At 43.9% G+C, this 21,046-nt stretch overlaps 1 protein-coding gene across 14 annotated transcripts in view; it reads right to left on the minus strand.

Moving 5' to 3' along the window:
- The window catches only part of NEK11 (NIMA related kinase 11), a 334,291-nt gene that overhangs the window by 128,477 nt on the left and 184,768 nt on the right, over nt 1-21,046 (minus strand). For all 14 annotated transcript variants that reach the window (XM_051818472.2, XM_051818466.2, XM_051818468.2 and 11 more), the window contains one exon: nt 8,672-8,732. In XM_051818472.2, the coding sequence (XP_051674432.1) occupies nt 8,672-8,732 (61 nt within the window). The remainder of the gene's footprint in view (nt 1-8,671; nt 8,733-21,046) is intronic.

Genomic DNA, 21,046 nt, shown 5'->3' on the forward strand with positions numbered 1-21,046 from the left:
AAGGATCTAGAAAACCTACAGCAAACCAGACCCAAATCTAGTAGGAGAAGAGAAATAATTAAAATCAGAGAAGAAATCAACAGGATTGAATCAAGAAAAACATTACAAAAAATCAGCCAAACGAGGAGCTGGTTTTTTGAAAAAATAAACAAAATTGACACCCCATTGGCCCAACTAACTAAAAAAAGAAGAGAAAAGACCCAAATCAATAAAATCAGAGATGAAAAAGGAAATGTAACAACAGACACCACAGAAATAAAAAGAATCATCAGAAATTACTACAAGGACTTGTATGCCAGCAAACAGGGAAACCTATCAGAAATGGATAGATTCCTGGACACATGCAACCTACCTAAATTGAACCAGGAAGACATCGAAAACCTAAACAGACCCATAACTGAGACAGAAATTGAAACAGTAATAAAGGCCCTCCCAACAAAGAAAAGCCCAGGACCAGATGGATTCACTGCTGAATTCTACCAGACATTTAAAGAAGAACTAACTCCAATTCTTCTCAAACTATTCATAACAATCGAAGAAGAGGGAATCCTCCCAAATTCTTTCTATGAAGCCAGCATCACCTTAATTCCTAAGCCGGAAAAAGATGCAGCACTGAAAGAGAATTACAGACCAATATCCCTGATGAACATAGATGCAAAAATCCTCAATAAAATTCTCGCCAATAGAATGCAACAACACATCAGAAAGATCATCCACCCAGACCAAGTGGGATTTATCCCTGGTATGCAGGGATGGTTTAATGTGCGCAAGACAATCAATGTGATACACCACATTAACAGACTGCAGAAGAAAAACCATATGATTATCTCAATAGATGCCGAGAAAGCATTTGATAAAATACAACACCCGTTCATGATGAAAACTCTAAGCAAACTGGGTTTGGAAGGAACATTCCTCAATACAATCAAAGCAATCTATGAAAAACCCACAACCAACATCCTATTGAATGGGGAAAAGTTGGAAGCATTTCCACTGAGATCTGGTACCAGACAGGGATGTCCACTCTCACCACTGCTATTCAATATAGTTCTGGAGGTTCTAGCCAGAGCTATTAGGCAAGAAAAAGAAATTAAAGGGATACAAATTGGGAAGGAAGAACTCAAACTATCCCTCTTTGCAGATGACATGATTCTTTATTTAGGGGACCCAAAGAACTCTACTAAGAGACTATTGGAACTCATAGAAGAGTTTGGCAGAGTAGCAGGGTATAAAATCAATGCACAAAAATCAACAGCCTTTGTATACACAGACAATGCCATGGCTGAGGAAGAACTTCTAAGATCAATCTCATTCACAATAGCTACAAAAACAATCAAATACCTTGGAATAAACTTAACCAAGGACGTTAAAGATCTCTACGATGAAAATTACAAAACCTTAAAGAAAGAAATAGAAGAGGATACCAAGAAATGGAAAAATCTTCCATGCTCATGGATTGGAAGAATCAATATCATCAAAATGTCCATTCTCCCAAAAGCAATTTATAGATTCAATGCAATACCAATCAAGATACCGAAGACCTTCTTCTCAGATCTGGAAAAAATGGTGCTGAAATTTATATGGAGGCACAAGAGACCTCGAATAGCTAAAGCAATCTTGTACAACAAAAACAAAGCCGGAGGCATCACAATACCAGATTTCAGGACATACTACAGGGCAGTTGTAATCAAAACAGCATGGTACTGGTACAGAAACAGATGGCTAGACCAATGGAACAGAATTGAAACACCAGAAATCAACCCAAACACCTACAGCCAACTTATATTTGATCAAGGATCTAAAACTAATTCCTGGAGCAAGGACAGTCTACTCAATAAATGGTGCTGGGAAAAATGGATTTCCACATGCAGAATCAGGAAGCAAGACTCCTACCTTACACCTTACACAAAAATCCACTCAACATGGATTAAAGACCTAAATCTACGACCTGACACCATCAAGTTACTAGAGAACATTGGAGAAACCCTTCAAGATATTGGCACAGGCAAAGAATTTCTGGAAAAGACCCGGGAGGCACAGGCAGTCAAAGCCAAAATCAACTATTGGGATTGCATCAAATTGAGAAGTTTCTGTACTGCAAAAGAAACAGTCAGGAGAGTGAAGAGACAACCGACAGAATGGGAAAAAATATTTGCAAACTATGCAACAGATAAAGGGTTAATAACCAGAATCTACAAAGAGATCAAGAAACTCCACAAAAACAAAACCAACAACCCATTTAAGAGATGGGCCAAGGACCTCAATAGACATTTTTCAAAAGAGGAAATCCAAATGGCCAACAGGCACATGAAAAAATGTTCAAGGTCACTAGCAATCAGGGAAATGCAAATGAAAATCACAATGAGGTTTCACCTCACCCCGGTTAGAATGGCTCACATTCAGAAATCTACCAACAACAGATACTGGCGAGGATGTGGGGAAAAAGGGACACTAACCCACTGTTGGTGGGAATGCAAACTGGCTAAGCCACTATGGAAGTCAGTCTGGAGATTCCTCAGAAACCTGAATATAACCCTACCGTTCGACCCAGCTATCCCACTCCTTGGAATTTACCCAAAGGAATTTAAATTGGCAAACAAAAAAGCAGTCTGCACCCTAATGTTTATTGCAGCACAATTCACAATAGCCAAGACCTGGAACCAACCTAAATGCCCATCAACGGTAGACTGGATAAAGAAATTATGGGATATGTACTCTTTAGAATACTATACTGCAGTAAGAAACAACGAAATCCAGTCATTTGCAACAAAATGGAGGAATCTGGAACACATCATGCTGAGTGAAATAAGCCAGTCCCAAAGGGACAAATACCATATGTTCTCCCTGATTGGTGACAACTGACTGAACACCAAAAAGGAAACCTGTTGAAGTGAAATGGACACTATGGGAAATGGTGACTTGATCAGCATAGCCCTGACTGTTAATGGACAACTTAATACATTATCCCTCTTAGTAGTTTTTTTGTCTGTTCTACTTAATATGACTGGTTTAATTCTGTAATTATCACACAGTTATTCTTAAGTGGTGAAAATTAACTGAAATGTGATCCCTGTTAAACATAAGAGTGGGAATAAGAGAGGGAAGAGATGTATAATTTGGGACATGCTCAAGCTGACTTGCCCCAAATGATAGAGTTAGAAACATACCAGGGGATTCCAATTCAATCCCATCAAGGTGTCATGTACCAATGCCATCTCACTAGTCCAAGTGATCAATTTCAGTTCACAATTGATCATAATGAAAGGACTAAGAGTCAAAGGGAGCACATAAACAAGTCTAGTACCTGCTAACACTAACCGATAGAATAAATAAAGGGGAGAGTGATCCAACATGGGAAGTGAGATACTCAGCAGACTCATAGAATGGCAGATGTCCTAAATAGCACTCTGGCCTCAGAATCAGCCCTAAAGGCATTCGGATCTGGCTGAAAAGCCCATGAGAGTATTTCAGGCATGGAAAGCCAAGACACTCTGGCAAAAGATCTCTGTGAGTGAGATCCCAGTGGAAAGAACAGGTCTTCAAAGAAGGAGGTACCTTTCTCTGAAGGGAGGAGAGAACCTCCACTTTGACTATGACCTTGTCTAAACAAGATAAGAGTCGTAGAACTCAGAGGGCTTCCATAGCCTTGGAAACTCATGACTGGAGCATAGGGAGATTACTGATGCCATAGACAGGAGTGTCAATTGGTAAAGTCAACAACAGGAGTCACTGTGCACTTACTCCTCATGTAGGATCTCTGTCCTTAATGTGCTGTGCATTGAGATTTAATGCTATAACGAGTACTCAAACAATATATTTCACTTTGTGTTTCTATGGGGGTGCAAATTGTTGAAATATTTACTTAATGCATACTAAACTGATCTTCTGTAAAAAAAAAAAAAAAAAGAAATTATCAATTCCCAACTTGACTCTCACTGGGATTAAACATGACAATAGGTCTGATCTGATTTCATCATCATTTAAAAAAAATCATCTATTATTTTTCACTTTATGTTTCTGTGTGGGAGCAAACTGTTGAAATCCTTACTTAATGTATACTAAGCTGATCTTCTGTATATTAAGATAATCGAAAATGAATCTTGATGTGAATGGAAGGGGAGAGAGAGTGGGAAAGGGGAGGGTTGTGGGTGGGAGGGACGGTATGGGGGGGAAGCCATTGTAATCCATAAGTCGTATTTTGGAAATTTATATTCATTAAATAAAAGGTAAAAAAAAAAAAGAATTGGGCTCTTTACTTTCCAATGCTCATCTTTTTTTAAAAAATATTGATTTCTAACCTAAGAATTCACATAGCTTACAATTCAAAAATGAACAAAAAAGCAGTTCCTTGCCTCACTGCCAAGTTCCATTACCCAAATTCAACCATATCTAACTCTTTAACATTGATTTGGTATTTAACATTTGTCTCTATCACATATATAAGAGTACTGCAAAAAGCTCATGGAAAATGGAATTAAAAGATAAATCTGTTTTGGGGTATTGTATACAGTTAAGCCCCTAATGTATGTAGATTATATTTTCTTTCTTTTTTTTTTTAAAGATTTATTTATTTTATTTGAAAGTCAGAGTTACACAGAGAGAGGAGAAGCAGAGAGAAAGGTCTTCCATCCGATGGTCACTCCCCAGTTGGCCACAACGGCCAGAACTGTGCCAATCTGAAGCCAGGAGCCAGGAGCTTCTTCTGGGTCTCTCACGTAGGTGCAAGGGCCCAAAGACTTGGGCTATCTTCTTACTGCTTTCCCAGACCATAGCGGAGAGCTGGATGGGAAATGGAGCAGCCAGGTCTCGAACCGGCACCCATGTTGGATGCCGGCACTTCAGGCCAGGGTGTTAACCCACTGCGCCACAGCGCCAGGCCCATATTTTCTTTCTTTTATAAATCTTTTTCCCGGGCCGGCGCTGCGGCTCACTGGGCTAATCCTCCGCCTAGCGGCGCCGGCACACTGGGTTCTAGTCCCAGTTGGGGCACCGGATTCTGTCCCGGTTGCCCCTCTTCCAGGGCAGCTCTCTGCTGTGGCCAGGGAGTGCAGTGGAGGATGGCCCAGGTGCTTGGGCCCTGCACCCCATGGGAGACCAGGAAAAGCACCTGGCTCCTGGCTCCTGCCATCGGATCAGCGCGGTACGCTGGCCACAGCGCACCGGCCGCGGCGGCCATTGGAGGGTGAACCAACGGCAAAGGAAGACCTTTCTCTCTGTCTCTCTCTCTCACTGTCCACTCTGCCTGTCAAAAAAAAAAAAAAAAAAAAAAAAAAACACTTTTTCCCAAAAGTTAACAATTGCGTTGAATTTTTAACATGAATTAGTTTCCTGATTGCTTCTATATGATTTCTCCCTAAATTCTCGAAAGGAACTGAAAACTTATAGTCGAGTCTGGTGGGCTATCCATTCATTCCATCCTCCCTGCAAGTGAACCATTTTCCTCCCAGAGCCCTCTGAATGGATTGTGCAGGCCTGTTGCCAGCTGTTGTGAAGAGACTGTCCCTTAACTGTCGCTCTGGGAATCCCTTTAACTTCCCTCCTGTGTTGGCTTCCCGGTCACCTAAGTCCATGCCTTCCTCTTTCTTGGTTTACTACATCTTTAGGGTCAGTACATACTCTAGGAACCTCATAAGAAAAGCCATGGGGACGAGAAGGTAGACATTTGGAGACTGCAGGTTTGAAAATGTCTTTATTCCTTGCTCGCCTGTGATTGGTGGATTGGACAGATAAAAAATTCTAGATTCAGGAGTGGGTGTTGTGGTACAGATGATAAACCACCATTAGGATGCTTGCATCCCATATTGGAGTGTGAGGGTCCAGTCATGCCTCTACCTCTGCTCCAGCTTCCCACTGATGAACACTCTGGGAGGCAGAGGGTGAAGGCTCAAGTGCTTTGGTCTCTGCAAGCCGCATGGGAGACCCAGCATGAATGCCCAGTTTCTTGGTTCAGCCTGGCCCAGCCCTGGGCATTTGGAGAGTGAACCAGCAGATGGAAAATCAGTCTCCTCCCTACCTGCACCCCCTTCCATCGACCTTCTTGTTCTGTCATTCCAATAAGAAAAAAATATAAAAATTTTTTTAAAAGTCTAGATTCAAACTTTATTGTCTTCTAAATTTCATTATTACTGAAAAATAAGACAATAAGACACTATTTTTCTTGGTACTTTATAAGTAAACTATTATTCTCTCAAGATATTTGTCTTCTTTATTTGATAAATTTATGAATTTTATATTCTTTTTCTGGAATTTTTTTCAGTTAGATGTTAAGAAACCTAGGTGGATCATTTTGCTTCCTTATCATTTATTAATTCTATTCTGGAAAATCTGCTTAACTTTACCTCCCAAACCCTCTACTGAATTTTTAATTTCTGCTATGAAAATGACATTTCAAGAGCTCTTTCTTGGGCTCTTATATTCCTTTTTGTTTGTATCTTGTAGGTAATATCTTCTTTAATAGCCTGTAAGATTTCAGTAGCTGTGTTTTGAGCTTTTCTTCCTGACATATTCTGTTTCCTGAATTTTAGTACGTTTTTGTTTTAATTTCCCTCTTTTTTGTTAAATTTCCTCAGATATCAGGGGCCATCTGGCTACATGTTCATATTGAAGCAGGAAGTATTAAAAGCCAGTGGAAGCTCTTCTGGTGGACCTGGGACTGTCGGCTGGTAGGGCTGAGCCTTGCTGTTTGTTGGGGGAATGCCAGTGTCTTTTAGGGCCCTGGGGTTGGTAACGCTGTCACAGAGGTATCTTCAGAAGGGGTCCACAATTTCTGAACCTGAAGAGGTCTGTGCTGCTCCGCCGGTGTTTCAGAAGCCGAGTCGGGGTGCTGTCTGGGGACCTCATTATTCAACAGGCAGATGCTTGCTCCCTCCCTCTGTTTCCATCACGTCACACCAACCTTCTCTTTGGTGTCTCTGCTGTCCCCAAATCCAGAGCCTCCTGGATTCACTGCCCCCCTAAATCAAATCAAGTGTCTCTGCTTGACTGAGCCAGCAGACAGAAAGGGACTTGGCGTCTCTCGCTCCTTATTCATGTTGTCACCCCATCCTCCTGTTTCGTCTTCACCCGCAGCCTGCCTTCAGTCGTAACCGGGGCTCCACATCCTGGGTCTTCCTGGGAGTCTGTGGCTCACTTGTCTCATCTCTCCAATCTCACCCCCTACTCTCCCTTCCTGCCCATACACATCTCCCACATTTAGTTTCAGTCTTATCTTTTTATAAATTGGATTTCTACATAAGATTGTATCTTAGAAAAGATAGCTTTGACTGTAAAACAGAAAAAAAATTAAATAACACTGGATTGGATAGATGATATCTAAATTTCCTTCTAGACTGAATGATTTTATAGAAATGAGCATTAGAAACATGGAATAAAAATACACATTCATCATTGCCTCCCACTAATGTGACAGAAAAGGAATAAAGCAGATATAAACCTCCAGGGAAACAGGAAGCAGACGAAAGCTGGTAGTGAATTCTAGAAGATACAAGTCATATGGGTTAAGTGGTAACTGACTTGGAAAACAGAGGACGCTGAGAGCTATTTTGCTTGAAACTGGTGACGGAGCAGGGACTTCATAAAATTTCTCTTAAAATATTCTGAAATAAGTGTTAGAGGCTGCTTCTGCACTGGACTCCAGGTAACAAGGAAAGCAGCCCATGCTGCTCGGGCCTAGACAGGGATAGCGACTTGGTCAAAGGAAAAGACTTCCGGGTCTCCAAGTCCGTATCCGGTATGCCATGTCCTTAGCAGGTGTTACTGATATACAATTAAGCAGATTGCAGGGCAATGATCAGGAGAAGAAATCAAAGAGCTGGTTTATGCCCGAGGTTTCTTACATGGAAATGTGGACGGAGAACAAAAACTAAACTGTGTTTAATGCTCCTAATAAAACAATGGCCGATGTTCACCCACCTGAAAACTTAGGCGTTCAGCTTTATTCCTGCCTGCCATTTCCTCTGAAGAGATAAGAAATGGCTATGCCACTAAAACTTCGGAAAATCAAAACTCACATTTTGCGCATTTAAAAGCACATTTAAAAGAAAAACTATCTCAGCCCTTTGTATCCAGAACCTGTAAGAATACTATGTGTGACAATTTATTGCCTAGTACTAGAAGCTATCACAGTTGGGATTTTCAGATTAAAAAAAAGAAGTATATATGAGAAACTGAGAAATAGGGTTTTATCCTTGAAGCACAGCAATCCCATTTATTGAGGCTGAAAACACTAAAGGAATTTCAGCTTTGTTTTTTCAGATCAAGTCTCTTCCAATAACTGAGTGACCTTCAGAGGGAAGGTGCTCTCAGCTTGACTGAATGCAACCCACTTACACAGGGCAAGGGAGGCAAGCAGGTTCCTCCGCCAGGGTCTGTGACACCGCCTGTATGCACTGCCAGGCCACCAGACAATCACAAGGGACCACCGAGTGCCAACTATTCTGTTTTGGAGATGGGAAGTCAGTAACAATGATAATAAGCAATTCTTTTTTTTTTTTTTTTTTAGTTTCTTGGTCCTTGGGCCAGATGCCCAACCTGTTAGCCTCATTTTCCTCATCTGTCAAACACATTTGGGTTGAAATATCTGTAAGTTTCCTTCCAAGCTTTCTACTTACTGGCTATGCCAGTGCAATCTATAGGTGTTGCTATATTCAGGAATCTGAAGACATTTACCTACCTAGAGAAGTGCAACTCAGAACGTTTTCCAAACACCTGATCAAAGCTTCGATATCACTGTCCTGTCAAAACAAGAGAAAGATTTACTTTCCCAGTATGATAGAAAGACATCTCGTTACATGGATAAATGGTTTTGTTGCAGTTAAATAAAACACAAAGAAATTCGGCTGCCAAATTATTTTACAGTGTCATCCCACTTTTTAAAGAAAAACACTTGTATCTAAATGTCTCATCTTAATCTCTGGATTTATTACCATGTGTGATAGGACAAACATACACTTAAAATGTAGACGGGGTTTCGACTAAAGGCAAAATTGTAAATGATCTGTATTTTCTCCTTTGTGTGCTTATGTCTTCTCTAAATTTTTTATAATATCTAAATATTCGTTTAATCTGCAAAAAAATAGTAAATGCTACAAGGATGGGAAGCAAGGTTTTATTCGACCTATAATTCATTCAGTCAGCAGAAGGGTGTTTCTACTAGTTCTTCTTTAGAAACTCACAGTCTTTGAGGAGCCATAAAGCTAAGAACCGCATTCTTCATTTACCTTAATGCTCAGTAAGAGCCAGATCTCCCTCTTGAGGGTGGGAGGGGAGAGAAGGATCCCAGAACAGTAGTTGATAACAAATATCGTCTTCAATACGAAGCCAGTACCTGTCCTCCACCCAGAGGGCTGGAGGTAATCCCAGACAGGATCCTAATGATCTGGACAAAAGGAACTTCTTAATTGTTTCCAGGTTTGTGGTTATACTGAGGGAAACGAATGATCCACAGCTTACTGCTTCGTTTCAAAGCAAGCAACACGTTTCATACTGCAGCAGCTGTTGATTTTAGAGAAACGCATTGTAGGGTAATAGACTATCCTAAAATGTTAAATAAATGTGTTGGATTTCATTTGGTAAAACCTGATGAGATCTGTGCGCCCACTTTTTATGCCTGAGGTAAAAACCGGCATCACTTTATGTACAGAATGTGCAGAAGAGGCAGTGATGAGAAATGCTCGCTTGTTCAATGCCGGGGGCCGGGTACCAGGCACAGAAATAGAAGAAGTCAAAACAGACCCCTCCTTCTTCTGCAACCTTGTTTTCTCCAACTTACAGGGACAACTGAGTCAGAGAAGGGTTCAATAGCAAGGCATCCTATGCTGAAGGAAAAACAAAACACACTGGCCTGAACAAGCTTGATCTCTCAGATCTTGGTTTTCACAGCTGTGAAACTGGGATGCTCTCTCAGTTCCCATTCAGGCTGCTGTGACAAAACACCATAGAGTGGTGGCTTACAAACAGCAGAAGTCTGTTTCTCACAGATCAGGAGGCTGGCAAGTCCAACCAGGGCATTATCAGATTTAGAATCTGGTGAGGGCCCGCTTCCTGGTTCACATACAGCACCTTTTTATTGTGTCCTCACATAATGGCAGTAAGCTTTCTTGAGGCCTATTTTATAAAGGCATCGATCCCTCTCATTAGGGTGGAGCCAAAGGCTCCATCATGGAATGCCGTAACATTGGTGTCTAGAGTTCAGAGCGTGAATCTGAGAGGGACTCAGTCAGCCCAGAGCAGGGATTGAATTGGATGACACTTACAGAGCCTTCCAGCTTCTGTCTAAAGAGCCACGTAGACAGTACATGTGGTAGATTATTTTCAAAAATGTCCCTCCATCCCTCTCATTAAGAGGCAGACTTGACTGTGAGTTGGCCTGTAATTTGCTTTGACCAACAGAATGTAGAAGTGATGTTGGGGCTGGCGCTGTGGCATAGCGGGTAAAGCCGCTGCCTGCAGTGCTGGCATCCCATATGGGCGTCGGTTTGAGTCCTGGCTGCTCCACTTCTGATCCAGCTCTCTGCTATGGCCTGGAAAGGCAGTACAGGATGGCCCAAGCCCTTGGGGCCCTGCACCTGCACGGGAGACCCAGAGAAAGTTCCTGGCTCCTGCCTTCGGATCAGCGCAGTGCGCCGGCCGCAGCGCGCCAGCCGTGGCGGCCATTGGAGGGTGAACCAACGGCAAAGGAAGACCTTTCTCTCTGTCTCTCTCTCTCACTGTCCACTCTGCCTGTCAAAAAAAAAAAAAAAAAAAAAAAGACATCTAGGCAATCTTATTGGAGAAATCCCAATGGGAAGAGACCCTGGAGTATGAGAGGTCATGAGAGGTCAATAGAGGCCCCCACCCAACTGCAGCACATGCTAAGGGAGGCCATCTTGGACCCCTGAGCCAAGCTTGCAGCTGCATGCAACCAAATAAGTGGCTTGAGACAAATATCACATGGAGCAGAACTGCACAGCAAGCCTAGGAGAATGGCAGAATCACGAGAAGCAATACCTCATTGTTTAAACCCTCTAAGTTTCGGAGTGCTTTCTTATACAGAAAACAATAACTGAGACACGAAAGAAGAGGAAGTCACTGACCAAATACGTTCTCTATTTGTGTGTCCTCAGCACCCTGCACAGACTCCAGCCTATAAAAATGCTGAATGCACTTCTGTGTACATCTCTTCCAGCTTTTGTGACTTGTAAGGAAGTGGAACAGAAGAGTGCCATCTGCCTCCTAGTCCACAGCCTTCCCCTAGTCAGACTGAACTATGGTCACAGGCAAGTCAGCTCAGCACTCTGAGTCCCGGTTTCCTCTATTGTACACTGAGATAGAGGAAGACAGTGGTCTGTAACCCACACAGGGCTCTTATGGGAAGCCGATGAGATCAGAAAAATCTTCAGGATGGTACATGGCTTATTGGAAATACTCATGAAATGGAAGGAAAAAAGAAAACTGGATAGGATGGTATGTGACTGTAGAGGGGCAGAGACAGGAAATTAAGTCATTCAGTTGCTATGTTTACCAGGAAGCATGAGGAGTCCCACCAAATGTTTCGATCAATGCAACAGAAACAGCAAGATCCAGAGACAAGGCTTTAGGAAGCACTGGGATAGCAGTGGCACATCAATTACGATTATAGCTTCCTAACCTTCCTAAAGTAAAGGTTAGGGAACAAATTATGGGGGTGTAGTGAGGGCGGAAATAGTCCTAATACTATCGAATGAATGGATGAATGAATGAAAAATCCTTTTACTAAGGTTGTAAAATGTATCACTATGGTATCAATTTACACATATTGATTCATTTACACTCTATGAGATGGTATCGTTTTTCTCCCCATTTAACAGTTGAGAACTCCGAGGCACAATGTTTTCATATATGAACAGGGTTACACAGTAAGAAGCAAAACAGGCAGAGCCTTTATCTTCTTAGCTACCATGCTACATAAACATGCAACAGAAGGCAGGGCTTCTGACCTAGAGGAGCTCATGCAGTTGCAGAGGAACCAGGCTATAAATGCATGAAGAAGACCTAGACCTTGGCGAGACACACGGGCAGCACAATGCAACCTGGGGGCGAGATCAGAGGGCTGGGCTCCTCATCAGCTGCTTCCAACGCCAGCTTCTGAGCAGCAGCTTGACCGGAAGATCAGTTCTCTGCTACACCCGGCCTCCCCAGGAGGCACATGCAGAGGTATGGCAGAGCATCACCAAACGTGAATGCCCCCCACAGAAATACTCACCCTGTGAGAAAAAGGGAGAGAGGTGGCAGCGAGGGCCAAGCCTTTCTGATGCGCTGCCCGTGTGTGCACTCTAGCACACATCCAGTCATGGAAATCCCCGTTCAGGAGGACTTGGTAAAGTTGGAATCATGCTGCGCCTGGCAGCTTGGGCATTTCCTCACTGCATTTCCTCACCGTTTCACACTTTAAAATGAACTTTGCTGGAACTCAGCAGCCCGAGAGCGCAACTGCACCTCGGGAGATGCCAAATCACAGTACTGTCAGCCCGCAGGCATCCCAGCCAAGTGCCAGGAAGCCAGACTTTTGAATGCTGTGGGAAAAAAACAGCTCCTTTGCAAATGCATCTGGCTTTTTTTTTCAAGTCTCCTTCCCCCGTTACTGTCAACTCTTCCATATAACAGGAACATGTCTCAGAGGCACGAGGAACATCTTGTAGGACTAAGTTCAGAAAAACTGCCCCATAAATTCAAGTTCAAACATCCAGATATTTCTTTCAGAAGCAGATGTGGTCATTTGGTTGATGGAAATTGCTTCTAAGAGAGGAAGGGTCCAGTACACAACAGTTATCAATGCCTGCCCAGAGAAAGCCATGGAATCTCAAACAATCTCCCCTTTTCAATAATGTTTGTATATAGAGATTCACAATTATATTTTTCTAATAATTCACATTTATTTTTATTTGAAAGATAGACACACACACACACAGGGAGGGAAGATGGGGTGGGGGAGAGGAGAGAGAGAGAGAGAGCGAGCTTCCTATTCACTGGTTCACTTCTCATATGCCCACAACAGGTAGGGCTGGGCCAGGCTGAAACCAGGAGCCCAGAATTTAATCCAGACTCCCATGTAGATGGCAGGGACCCAACTACCTGGGCTACTGCCTCCCAGGATGTCCATTAGCAGGAAGCTGGAATTGGGCACCACAGCCGGGTATCGAAATGAGGCGTTCCAAAGTGAGATGCAGGCATCCTAAGCAGCCATCTTAACTGCTAGACCAAACACCCATCCCCACATTCATTTTTTAAACTAGAAAATACACAAAAGATGTGTTTATCTTTTAAGACACTTGATATTATATCACATATGCCTAATAAACATGTGTATTCTATGAGTATACACATAAACGCATAAATGTATACATTGTATTTTATCCCATCTTACTAAAATTTCTTCAAAGACATAATCCTAATAGCTGGCAACACTGCACCATGAAGCTACATCGTAGGTATTTATCCGTACCCTTATCATTGGATATCTAAGCTGTCTCCATGTTGTTTTGTTGTAAATAGCTTTGTAATAACTATCTTTGCACATAAATCTATGTTGTGTTTATTATTATTTCTTTAGGCTTAACTGCCCCAGAGTGGAATCACTGGATTGATGAGTGTGAACACTTGGAGCTCTCACCCTTCTCTGCTTTTTCCCTTTTCTCCATCCTTGCCCCAATGGGGCTCCACAATGAGCTACAACACCTTCATACTTTTTTCCCATCCTTTTCTCTATTAAAATGTGCTTTGTCTCAAGAGAAGACGTGATAGATTCATTAAAGCTAAAATGATTGATAAGGCTCATGTACTATCTCTATTGGGATATTTGTGTTCCATAAGGGATAGAATCTCCTATCAGAGGAATGAATTAATTCATTAATTTCTAGCAAAACCTGGAATGGCTACAAGTGGACCTGACAGGGGACAACGTGGGAGAGGGTCTTTGCACGGTTGTTAAAAATCACGGCATGGCCGGCGCCGCGGCTCACTAGGCTAGTCCTCCACCTTGCGGCGCTGGCACACCGGGTTCTAGTCCTGGTTGGGGCGCCAGATTCTGTCTCGGTTGCCCCTCTTCCAGGCCAGCTCTCTGCTGTGGCCAGGGAGTGCAGTGGAGGATGGCCCAAGTACTTGGGCCCTGCACCCCATGGGAGACCAGGAGAAGCACCTGGCTCCTGCCATTGGGTCAGCGCGGTGCGCTGGCCGCAGCGCACCGGCCGCGGCGGCCATTGAGGGGTGAACCAACGGCAAAGTAAGACCTTTCTCTCTGTCTCTCTCTCTCACTGTCCACTCTGCCTGTCAAAAAAAAAAAAAATCACGGCATGGACCTTCCTTTAGTTAGCAGTTCTGTTAGATTAGTTATCCCAGGTTATTTTCTTGGAGCTAGTCATGGTGAAAACTTCAGTTCACCAGAGAAAGAGGTGTCACTTCATTTCTCAGTTGTATTCCATTCAGAAAGCATTCATTAAATACCAATTACACGAATGGGCACAAGGACACGGAGGATCTGTGCAGCCTGAGCCAATCATTTTGGAGAGGGGGAAGACAGCAGGGAGGCCTGGGACGGTGGTGATGTGTCCTGAGGCTGGTTCTGCAGGGAGTCACTGCCGGGCAGCAGGAGACCCCAGTCATCGTCCCCACCTATTCTCCCCCTGCAGGCAGCTGGTGGGACTGCAGAAGCCAGATGAGAAGCCAGGAAGTACAAAAGGTTTTCTTTCTTTCTTTTTTTTTTTTTCTTTAATCAAACAAAAAAGAACCATTTATTAAAAGTGAACAAATGAAACTCCAACAGCTGCCCTATCTCAAGCTGCCATCATCTCTTACTTGAACCATTCAACAGCCCCACTTTAATCTACTTCCCTCCCAACGGTCTTGCCTTTGTTGGTGTGCGCAGAAATCAATCTAACATCTGCCCACTCCCTCACCTGCTGCGTGCCCCAGCCCCTGCTGATCCCCAGCCTCGCTTCAGCCCACTTCCTGGCGCACTCGCGATGCTGCAGCCACACTGATCTTTCTCCCGAGCTTCATATGCACTGTGATGTTCCCACCAGCTGGGGCCCCTTCGAACGTTCTCGCCTCGCATATTTGCGTGATTGTCTTTCTCATCGTGCAGATCCCAGCTTTGTAGCAACCGCTCGGAGCTCCTCTGAACACCCATCCAAATCGGTCTTTACTGCCATTTTGGCCATTCCCATCACAGTATTGTGTCTGTTTCTGTGAGGCACTTAGGCAAAGATGTAATTAACGTTTTGTTAGAATGAGCTCTAGGAGTGCAGGAGCCATGTTGGGTGAGTCATTATTAGCCCAGAGAGGGGCATAAAAGGGGCAATCAATACACCCTTTTTTAATAAGTTGGGGAAAGAAAATCACACACCAGGGCAATACACAAACAACAATCAAAAATATTCTCTCTGTTCACAACTCATAGCCCCTCAGCCCCGTGAAAACCTTGAATTCATTCTCTCCCCATTGAACTCACTCAGAAGCTTTGATTTGAAGGTTTTGTTTTGTTTTTTTTTTTTTTTTTTTTGGACAGGCAGAGTGGATAGTGAGAGAGAGAGAGAAAGGTCTTCCTTTTGCCATTGGTTCACCCTTCAATGGCCGCCACCACTGGCGTGCTGTGGCCGGCGCACCGCGCTGATCCGAAGCCAGGAGCCAGGTGCTTCTCCTGGTCTCCCATGCAGGTGCAGGGCCCAAGCACTTGGGCCATCCTCCACTGCACTCCCTGGCCACAGCAGAGAGCTGGCCTGGAAGAGGGGCAACCGGGAAAGAATCCGGTGCCCCGACCGGGACTAGAACCCGGTGTGCCGGCGCTGCTAGGTGGAGGATTAGCCTAGTGAGCCGCGGCGCCGGCCGAGTTGCAGTTTCATTCCAAGCCACCTGACTGCATCCTCTGCTTCTCTCTGCATGTTTTGTTGTTGTTGTTGTTTTGGCTAACAGGGCTAATTCCTGACTGCTCTGAGGTGACCCCAGAGACAGACATTACCTAGCAGGCTCCTACAAACTGCAGTTGTCTTTGGGGGAATCCTTGTCCTGTTTTATGGGACACTTTCTGCTGCTACCAGCCCTGGGACCTCCTTTCAACAAGTAGCCCTTCTGTGGCCAGAGTCTTTGCTAAGATCCCTTCCTCTGTGACCGGCACGAGGGTACACATCTCTAGGCACTGGGGCTGCGCCATGTTGGGGGGTGGGAGCCTCAGGTGGGCCACATGAGCAGCAGGCTCAATTTCTTACCCCAGAGTTAGCTCTGGACTCATCAGTCTCCCTCAGGTTTAACCTGCTTCACGGTAGGTGCTTTCTGGTGCTTTTTCACTGTTCCCTGACTTGCGGTTATTTCGCTCACACATCTCGTGACCCTTGAGAAACTGGAGCATTTTTTATGGGGGTTAGATTTGTTTACCTTGGCCTCAGATGAAAACTATTCCTCAACAACTCAGTCTACAGAAACTTCTTTACTATTCCTTACTTAACAACACGTACAGGCATTTACCAAAGCATATGTCAAAGAAATGCGTCCAAATAACGTCTTAAAGTAATATATGAAAATACATCTTGGAAGTGCCACATACTCTATCTTGAAGTTTCATAATACTTGTTAACAAATTGAACACTCTGAGAATCCTTCTCATAAAGAAAGATCTAAAACTTTATTTAACTGTTTCTCAAACCTCATGGGCCATGGAATCCAGCCCATTCATGGAGGTCTCAGGAAATCCTCATTGGGTTGAATATGTAAAACAAGTTTCCTGTCTTAGCTGATACATTCTAGGTTCCCCAGGTTTCTTTATTAAATTCAGTTCTTGGACTTTGATAGATAGCTAGATAGATGATAGATAGAAAAATAGATGATAGATTGACCATCTGCTGGTTCACTCTACAAATACCAGCAATAGCCATGGCTAGGACAGGTTGAAGACAGAAGCTGGGAACTCAATCCAGGGCCTCCACTTGGGTGGCAGGGACCCAGCTATATAACTATCACCTGGTGCATTAACAGGAAGCTGAAATTAGCAGCTGGAAGTGAGTATTGAATCCAGGCACTCTGATATGGAATGTGGGCATCTTAACCACTCGGCCAAATGTCATCCCCATTAAGCTTTAGTTTAAAACAGTGGAGGTATGTGTGTGTTGACATATACATGTGTGTTGGAGGTTATAACTATACTTAAATAATTTACATTGAAATTATGGATATTAATAAATTGTGTACCTTTCATATTACACAAATTTAAAACAACAGCAAAATCTCACTTTTAGTCTTGTTTTCTAAGATTTATTTACTTGAGCAGCAGAATGACAGAGACACATAGAGAGTTCTTCCACCTACTAGTTCACTCCCCAAATGGCTGCCAATAGCCAAGGTTTGGCCAGGCTGAAACCAAGAGCCAGAAACTCCACCCAGGTTCCCCATATGGGTGGCAGGAACTAAAGTACTTTAGCAATCACCCAATGCTTCTCAGGAATATTAGAAGGGAGCTGGATTGGAAGCAGAGTAGCCAGGACTCAAACCAGCTGATATGGATTCCGGTGGCCCAAGTGGTGGCTTAATCTCCTGACCCACTTTAAAAAAAAAAGATTTTATTTATTTTATATGAGAGGTAGAGTTACAGACAGTAAGAGAGCGAGACAGAGAGAAAGGTCTTCCTTCTATTGGTTCACTCCCCAAATGGCCGCAACGGCTGAAGCCCCACTGATCCGAAGCCAGGAGCTTCTTTCCAGTCTCCTACATGGGTGCAAGGACCCAAGGCCTTGATCCATCTTCTACTGCTTTCCCAGGCCATAGCGGAGAGCTGGATTGGAAATGGAGCAGCTGGGACTAGAACCAGCGCCCATATGGGATGCCAGCACTGCAGGCGGAGAATTAACCTACTGCACCACTGCGCTGGCCCCCTGACCTGCTTTTACTCCTGTTTTCCTTCACATAATATTTGAGGGGCATGAGCGTATAAGGTATGGTGTTAGACACACACCATTATCATCATGAATTAGAAAAAGTCAAAAGAATTGAAGACCTCTGTATCAATCACTTTAATTTTACAAATCCTGCATACACTAAAAATCAAAAGTTCAGTGAAAATGTTAGTTTTGAGTGAACAGTTTTTTAATGTTTTGGAAAACTTTAAGGAACAAAAAATCTGTGATTGCCAAGCACTCCTGTGATTTTCCTGATCAATCCATTATTGATATAAAGAGAATTGTGACACTTGAAAATATAAAAAAAAATCCAAACTATGACAATTCTGTGGTATAAATAGCAATTTTCTGAAACAGCAAGATTTCCTCTGAACGTTGTTGTGTTGGAATCAAACCCTCTGACAGCCACAATGGATAAAAGTACCGAAAAACTTTTCATGGGAATGCTCAGTAACAGAACACGGTGGTAAAAACACGGTTACCAAACTGAATGCTGTTCCACCACCAGAGCTATCCAGCATCTTACTTTCTCATCTTTCATCTTCAGAGGCAAGTCTCAGATATTGTCATCTGTGTCTTTTTCAAGCATTATTTTGGTCTTTGAAAACCCAAACTTTGATTTGAAACTTGATAATGTGCTGCTTTGAAAATACAATCCAGCCCTTATGTAATCATATTTCTATAACAACATTCCTACTAGAAAAAAAAAAGTAATGTTATTTAGCATCTATTTCAGCCGGGACAGCTTCAGGCAAAAGTAATTGAAAGCCTACACAAACTGGCTTACACAAAAGGATCCTTTATGTTAGTTTTTGAGCATTCCCAGAGCCCCCAAGAGGGTATAGCCTCACATACTCATCCTAAACCAGTCTCTGGTCAGTGGATCCTGGTGGCTAGCCTGGCCAGAGTGAATCGGGCCTCATCAGGTCACCAGGGAAGGGTGGTTACTGACACAAAGTTGAGGCTCAGACAAATGAAGGCACAGCACCGTGAGAGCATGAACTTGGAGTGAACCTGCTTGAATTTAGACCCAACCCTACCATTCACAGTCAACGTGTTTCAAGCAAGTTACTTAGCCTATTTGTGCCTCTGCTTCCCAACTGTAGAATAGGTTGTTGAGGGAATCAAATCACATTTGTAAAGCATGAAGATCCATGCCTGGCATATAGTAACACATTATTCATATGTGTCTGTGAAACAAATGTATCCAGGGAGGAGGGCACTCCAGGCTCTCAAAGGTGGGAATGTGCTACTGTGACCAGAGTGGAGCAAGGGCAATTCTTGTGTAATCAGGGAGGGCTCAGAGAGGGAATGGTGTTGGGGCTGGAAGGCCACTGTTCAGACTTGGATCTTCACTTTCAGAGATGTGGAGAGAGAGAGAGAGAGAGAGAGAGAGAGAGAGAGAGAGAGAGAGAAATATCATCCATCTGCTGTTCACTTCCCAAATGATCTCAATGGTTGGAGCTAGGCAGGCAAAACCCAGGAGACTGGAACTTCATTCGAGTCTCCCATGTGGGTGGAAGGGGCCCAAACTGTTGGGCCATCATCCTACTGCTTTCCCAGGCTCATCAGTAGGGAGCTGGATCGGGAGCAGAGACATGGGATGCCCATGCCGCAAGCGGCAGCCTACCCCACTGTGTTCCAATGCATATTCCCCTTCCAACTGTATTACAACAGCCCTGGCAAAGGCCACTCAGTCACAGCACTCAAAAGCCAAGGTGCTCCTGGCTATTTTCCGCACCCAGATGTACCTTTCCTATCTCTTGCTTATACACATTCGAAATTCACAGGACAGCAGAGGATGGCACTTAACAAAAAGCCATAGGACAGAAGTGATGACACTTGTGAGGGCGGCCTTGAAGCCAGGCATATGAGGCTGTGACCCCTGTCTCACCGTTGGTGCTTGCAGTGTGTGGAGTGATGCCGCAGCTGCCAAACTCAGACTGCAAACAAGGCCCTGGGCTCCTAGGACGCCAGTGCCCCGTCAGTGGGTCGGAACCACTGAAACATGACTGTCGGTGTGTTTGCATCTCACCGCTAAAGCCTTGTTTATGCTGCCTTATTAATGCCTTCTAACTGCAGCTGTCTCTTATTAAGGCCTGCGGGGTTGCTTTAGCGTTTCAAGGAGATTCAGAGGTACCCAGTGACGGGCATCTAGGATTGCGATTTGGAAATAGGAAAGGTAAAGAGCACAGAGAAAGTGGGGTTGATGGAGCAGTGACAGGACACCCACTGAAGAACAGTGAGCGGGGGTGTGCTGATGGATCATTCTAGAAGCCGGTGAGCCGGGGTGGGGGGGTGGCTACCTCTGCGGCAATCTGTAGCTGGAGTTCCAGCGATGAGAAGGGGGCACCTTCGAACAGCCTCCTGTACTTGCCTTTGATTAATGACTTCATCTTTTACACATGATTGTCCAATAGTTTGGAGTAGGAAGTCCGGCAGTTTCAGGGAGATTTATGGGAACAGAAACAATTTTCACATTCCAAAAGGCTAGCCCCTGGGCTGCTCACTCCCTGTACTGCAGATTACTGTTTCCAACTCCAGTTCTAGCTTTATTCCCATTTAAACTCCACAGAGTGAGTGGAAAACTTGGCCCTGGATTTTAAATGTGATTATAAATCATCAGGCCATGGCTCATTTTCACATGTTTCGGAGCAGGCCTGTAGGTCCCACACATTTTGCTTTTCTTCTCCTTTACTGACTTCTACAGTAAAGTTCCAAACCTTCCCCAGATGGCCAACAGGTGACACAGTGAGTGTCCGCTGGATAGAACCCACAGCTCTGTCTTGGTCTGGGTGATCCCAGGTCAAACTGCTTATTCTGCTTGTTTTGGAGTTTGCTCGTTTGTTAATAGGATGGAAGGTGTTAGCCCCTTAAATTCTTGTGCGCATGAAATGGGATTAGGAATGGAAAGGGCTGAGCACAGCACCTGATGAGCTGCGAGGCAGCTCCGTTTCATTAGCCTCGACTGCTGTTTCTTCGGATGTGATTAACAGGCTTTGCAGGCGGGAAAGAAGCACCTCCAACAACATCCCCAGGCTGGACACCACAGATTGGTATTCATTCCCTTTCCCAAGTGAATAAAATATTCGGAAAACGACATTAAGTTTCTCCATGTAATTGAATTCATAAAATAGCAGGACGGGCCT

Source organism: Oryctolagus cuniculus, chromosome 4 (genome assembly GCF_964237555.1).
Source record: "Oryctolagus cuniculus chromosome 4, mOryCun1.1, whole genome shotgun sequence".
In the NCBI taxonomy this organism is placed as follows: Eukaryota; Metazoa; Chordata; class Mammalia; order Lagomorpha; family Leporidae; genus Oryctolagus; species Oryctolagus cuniculus.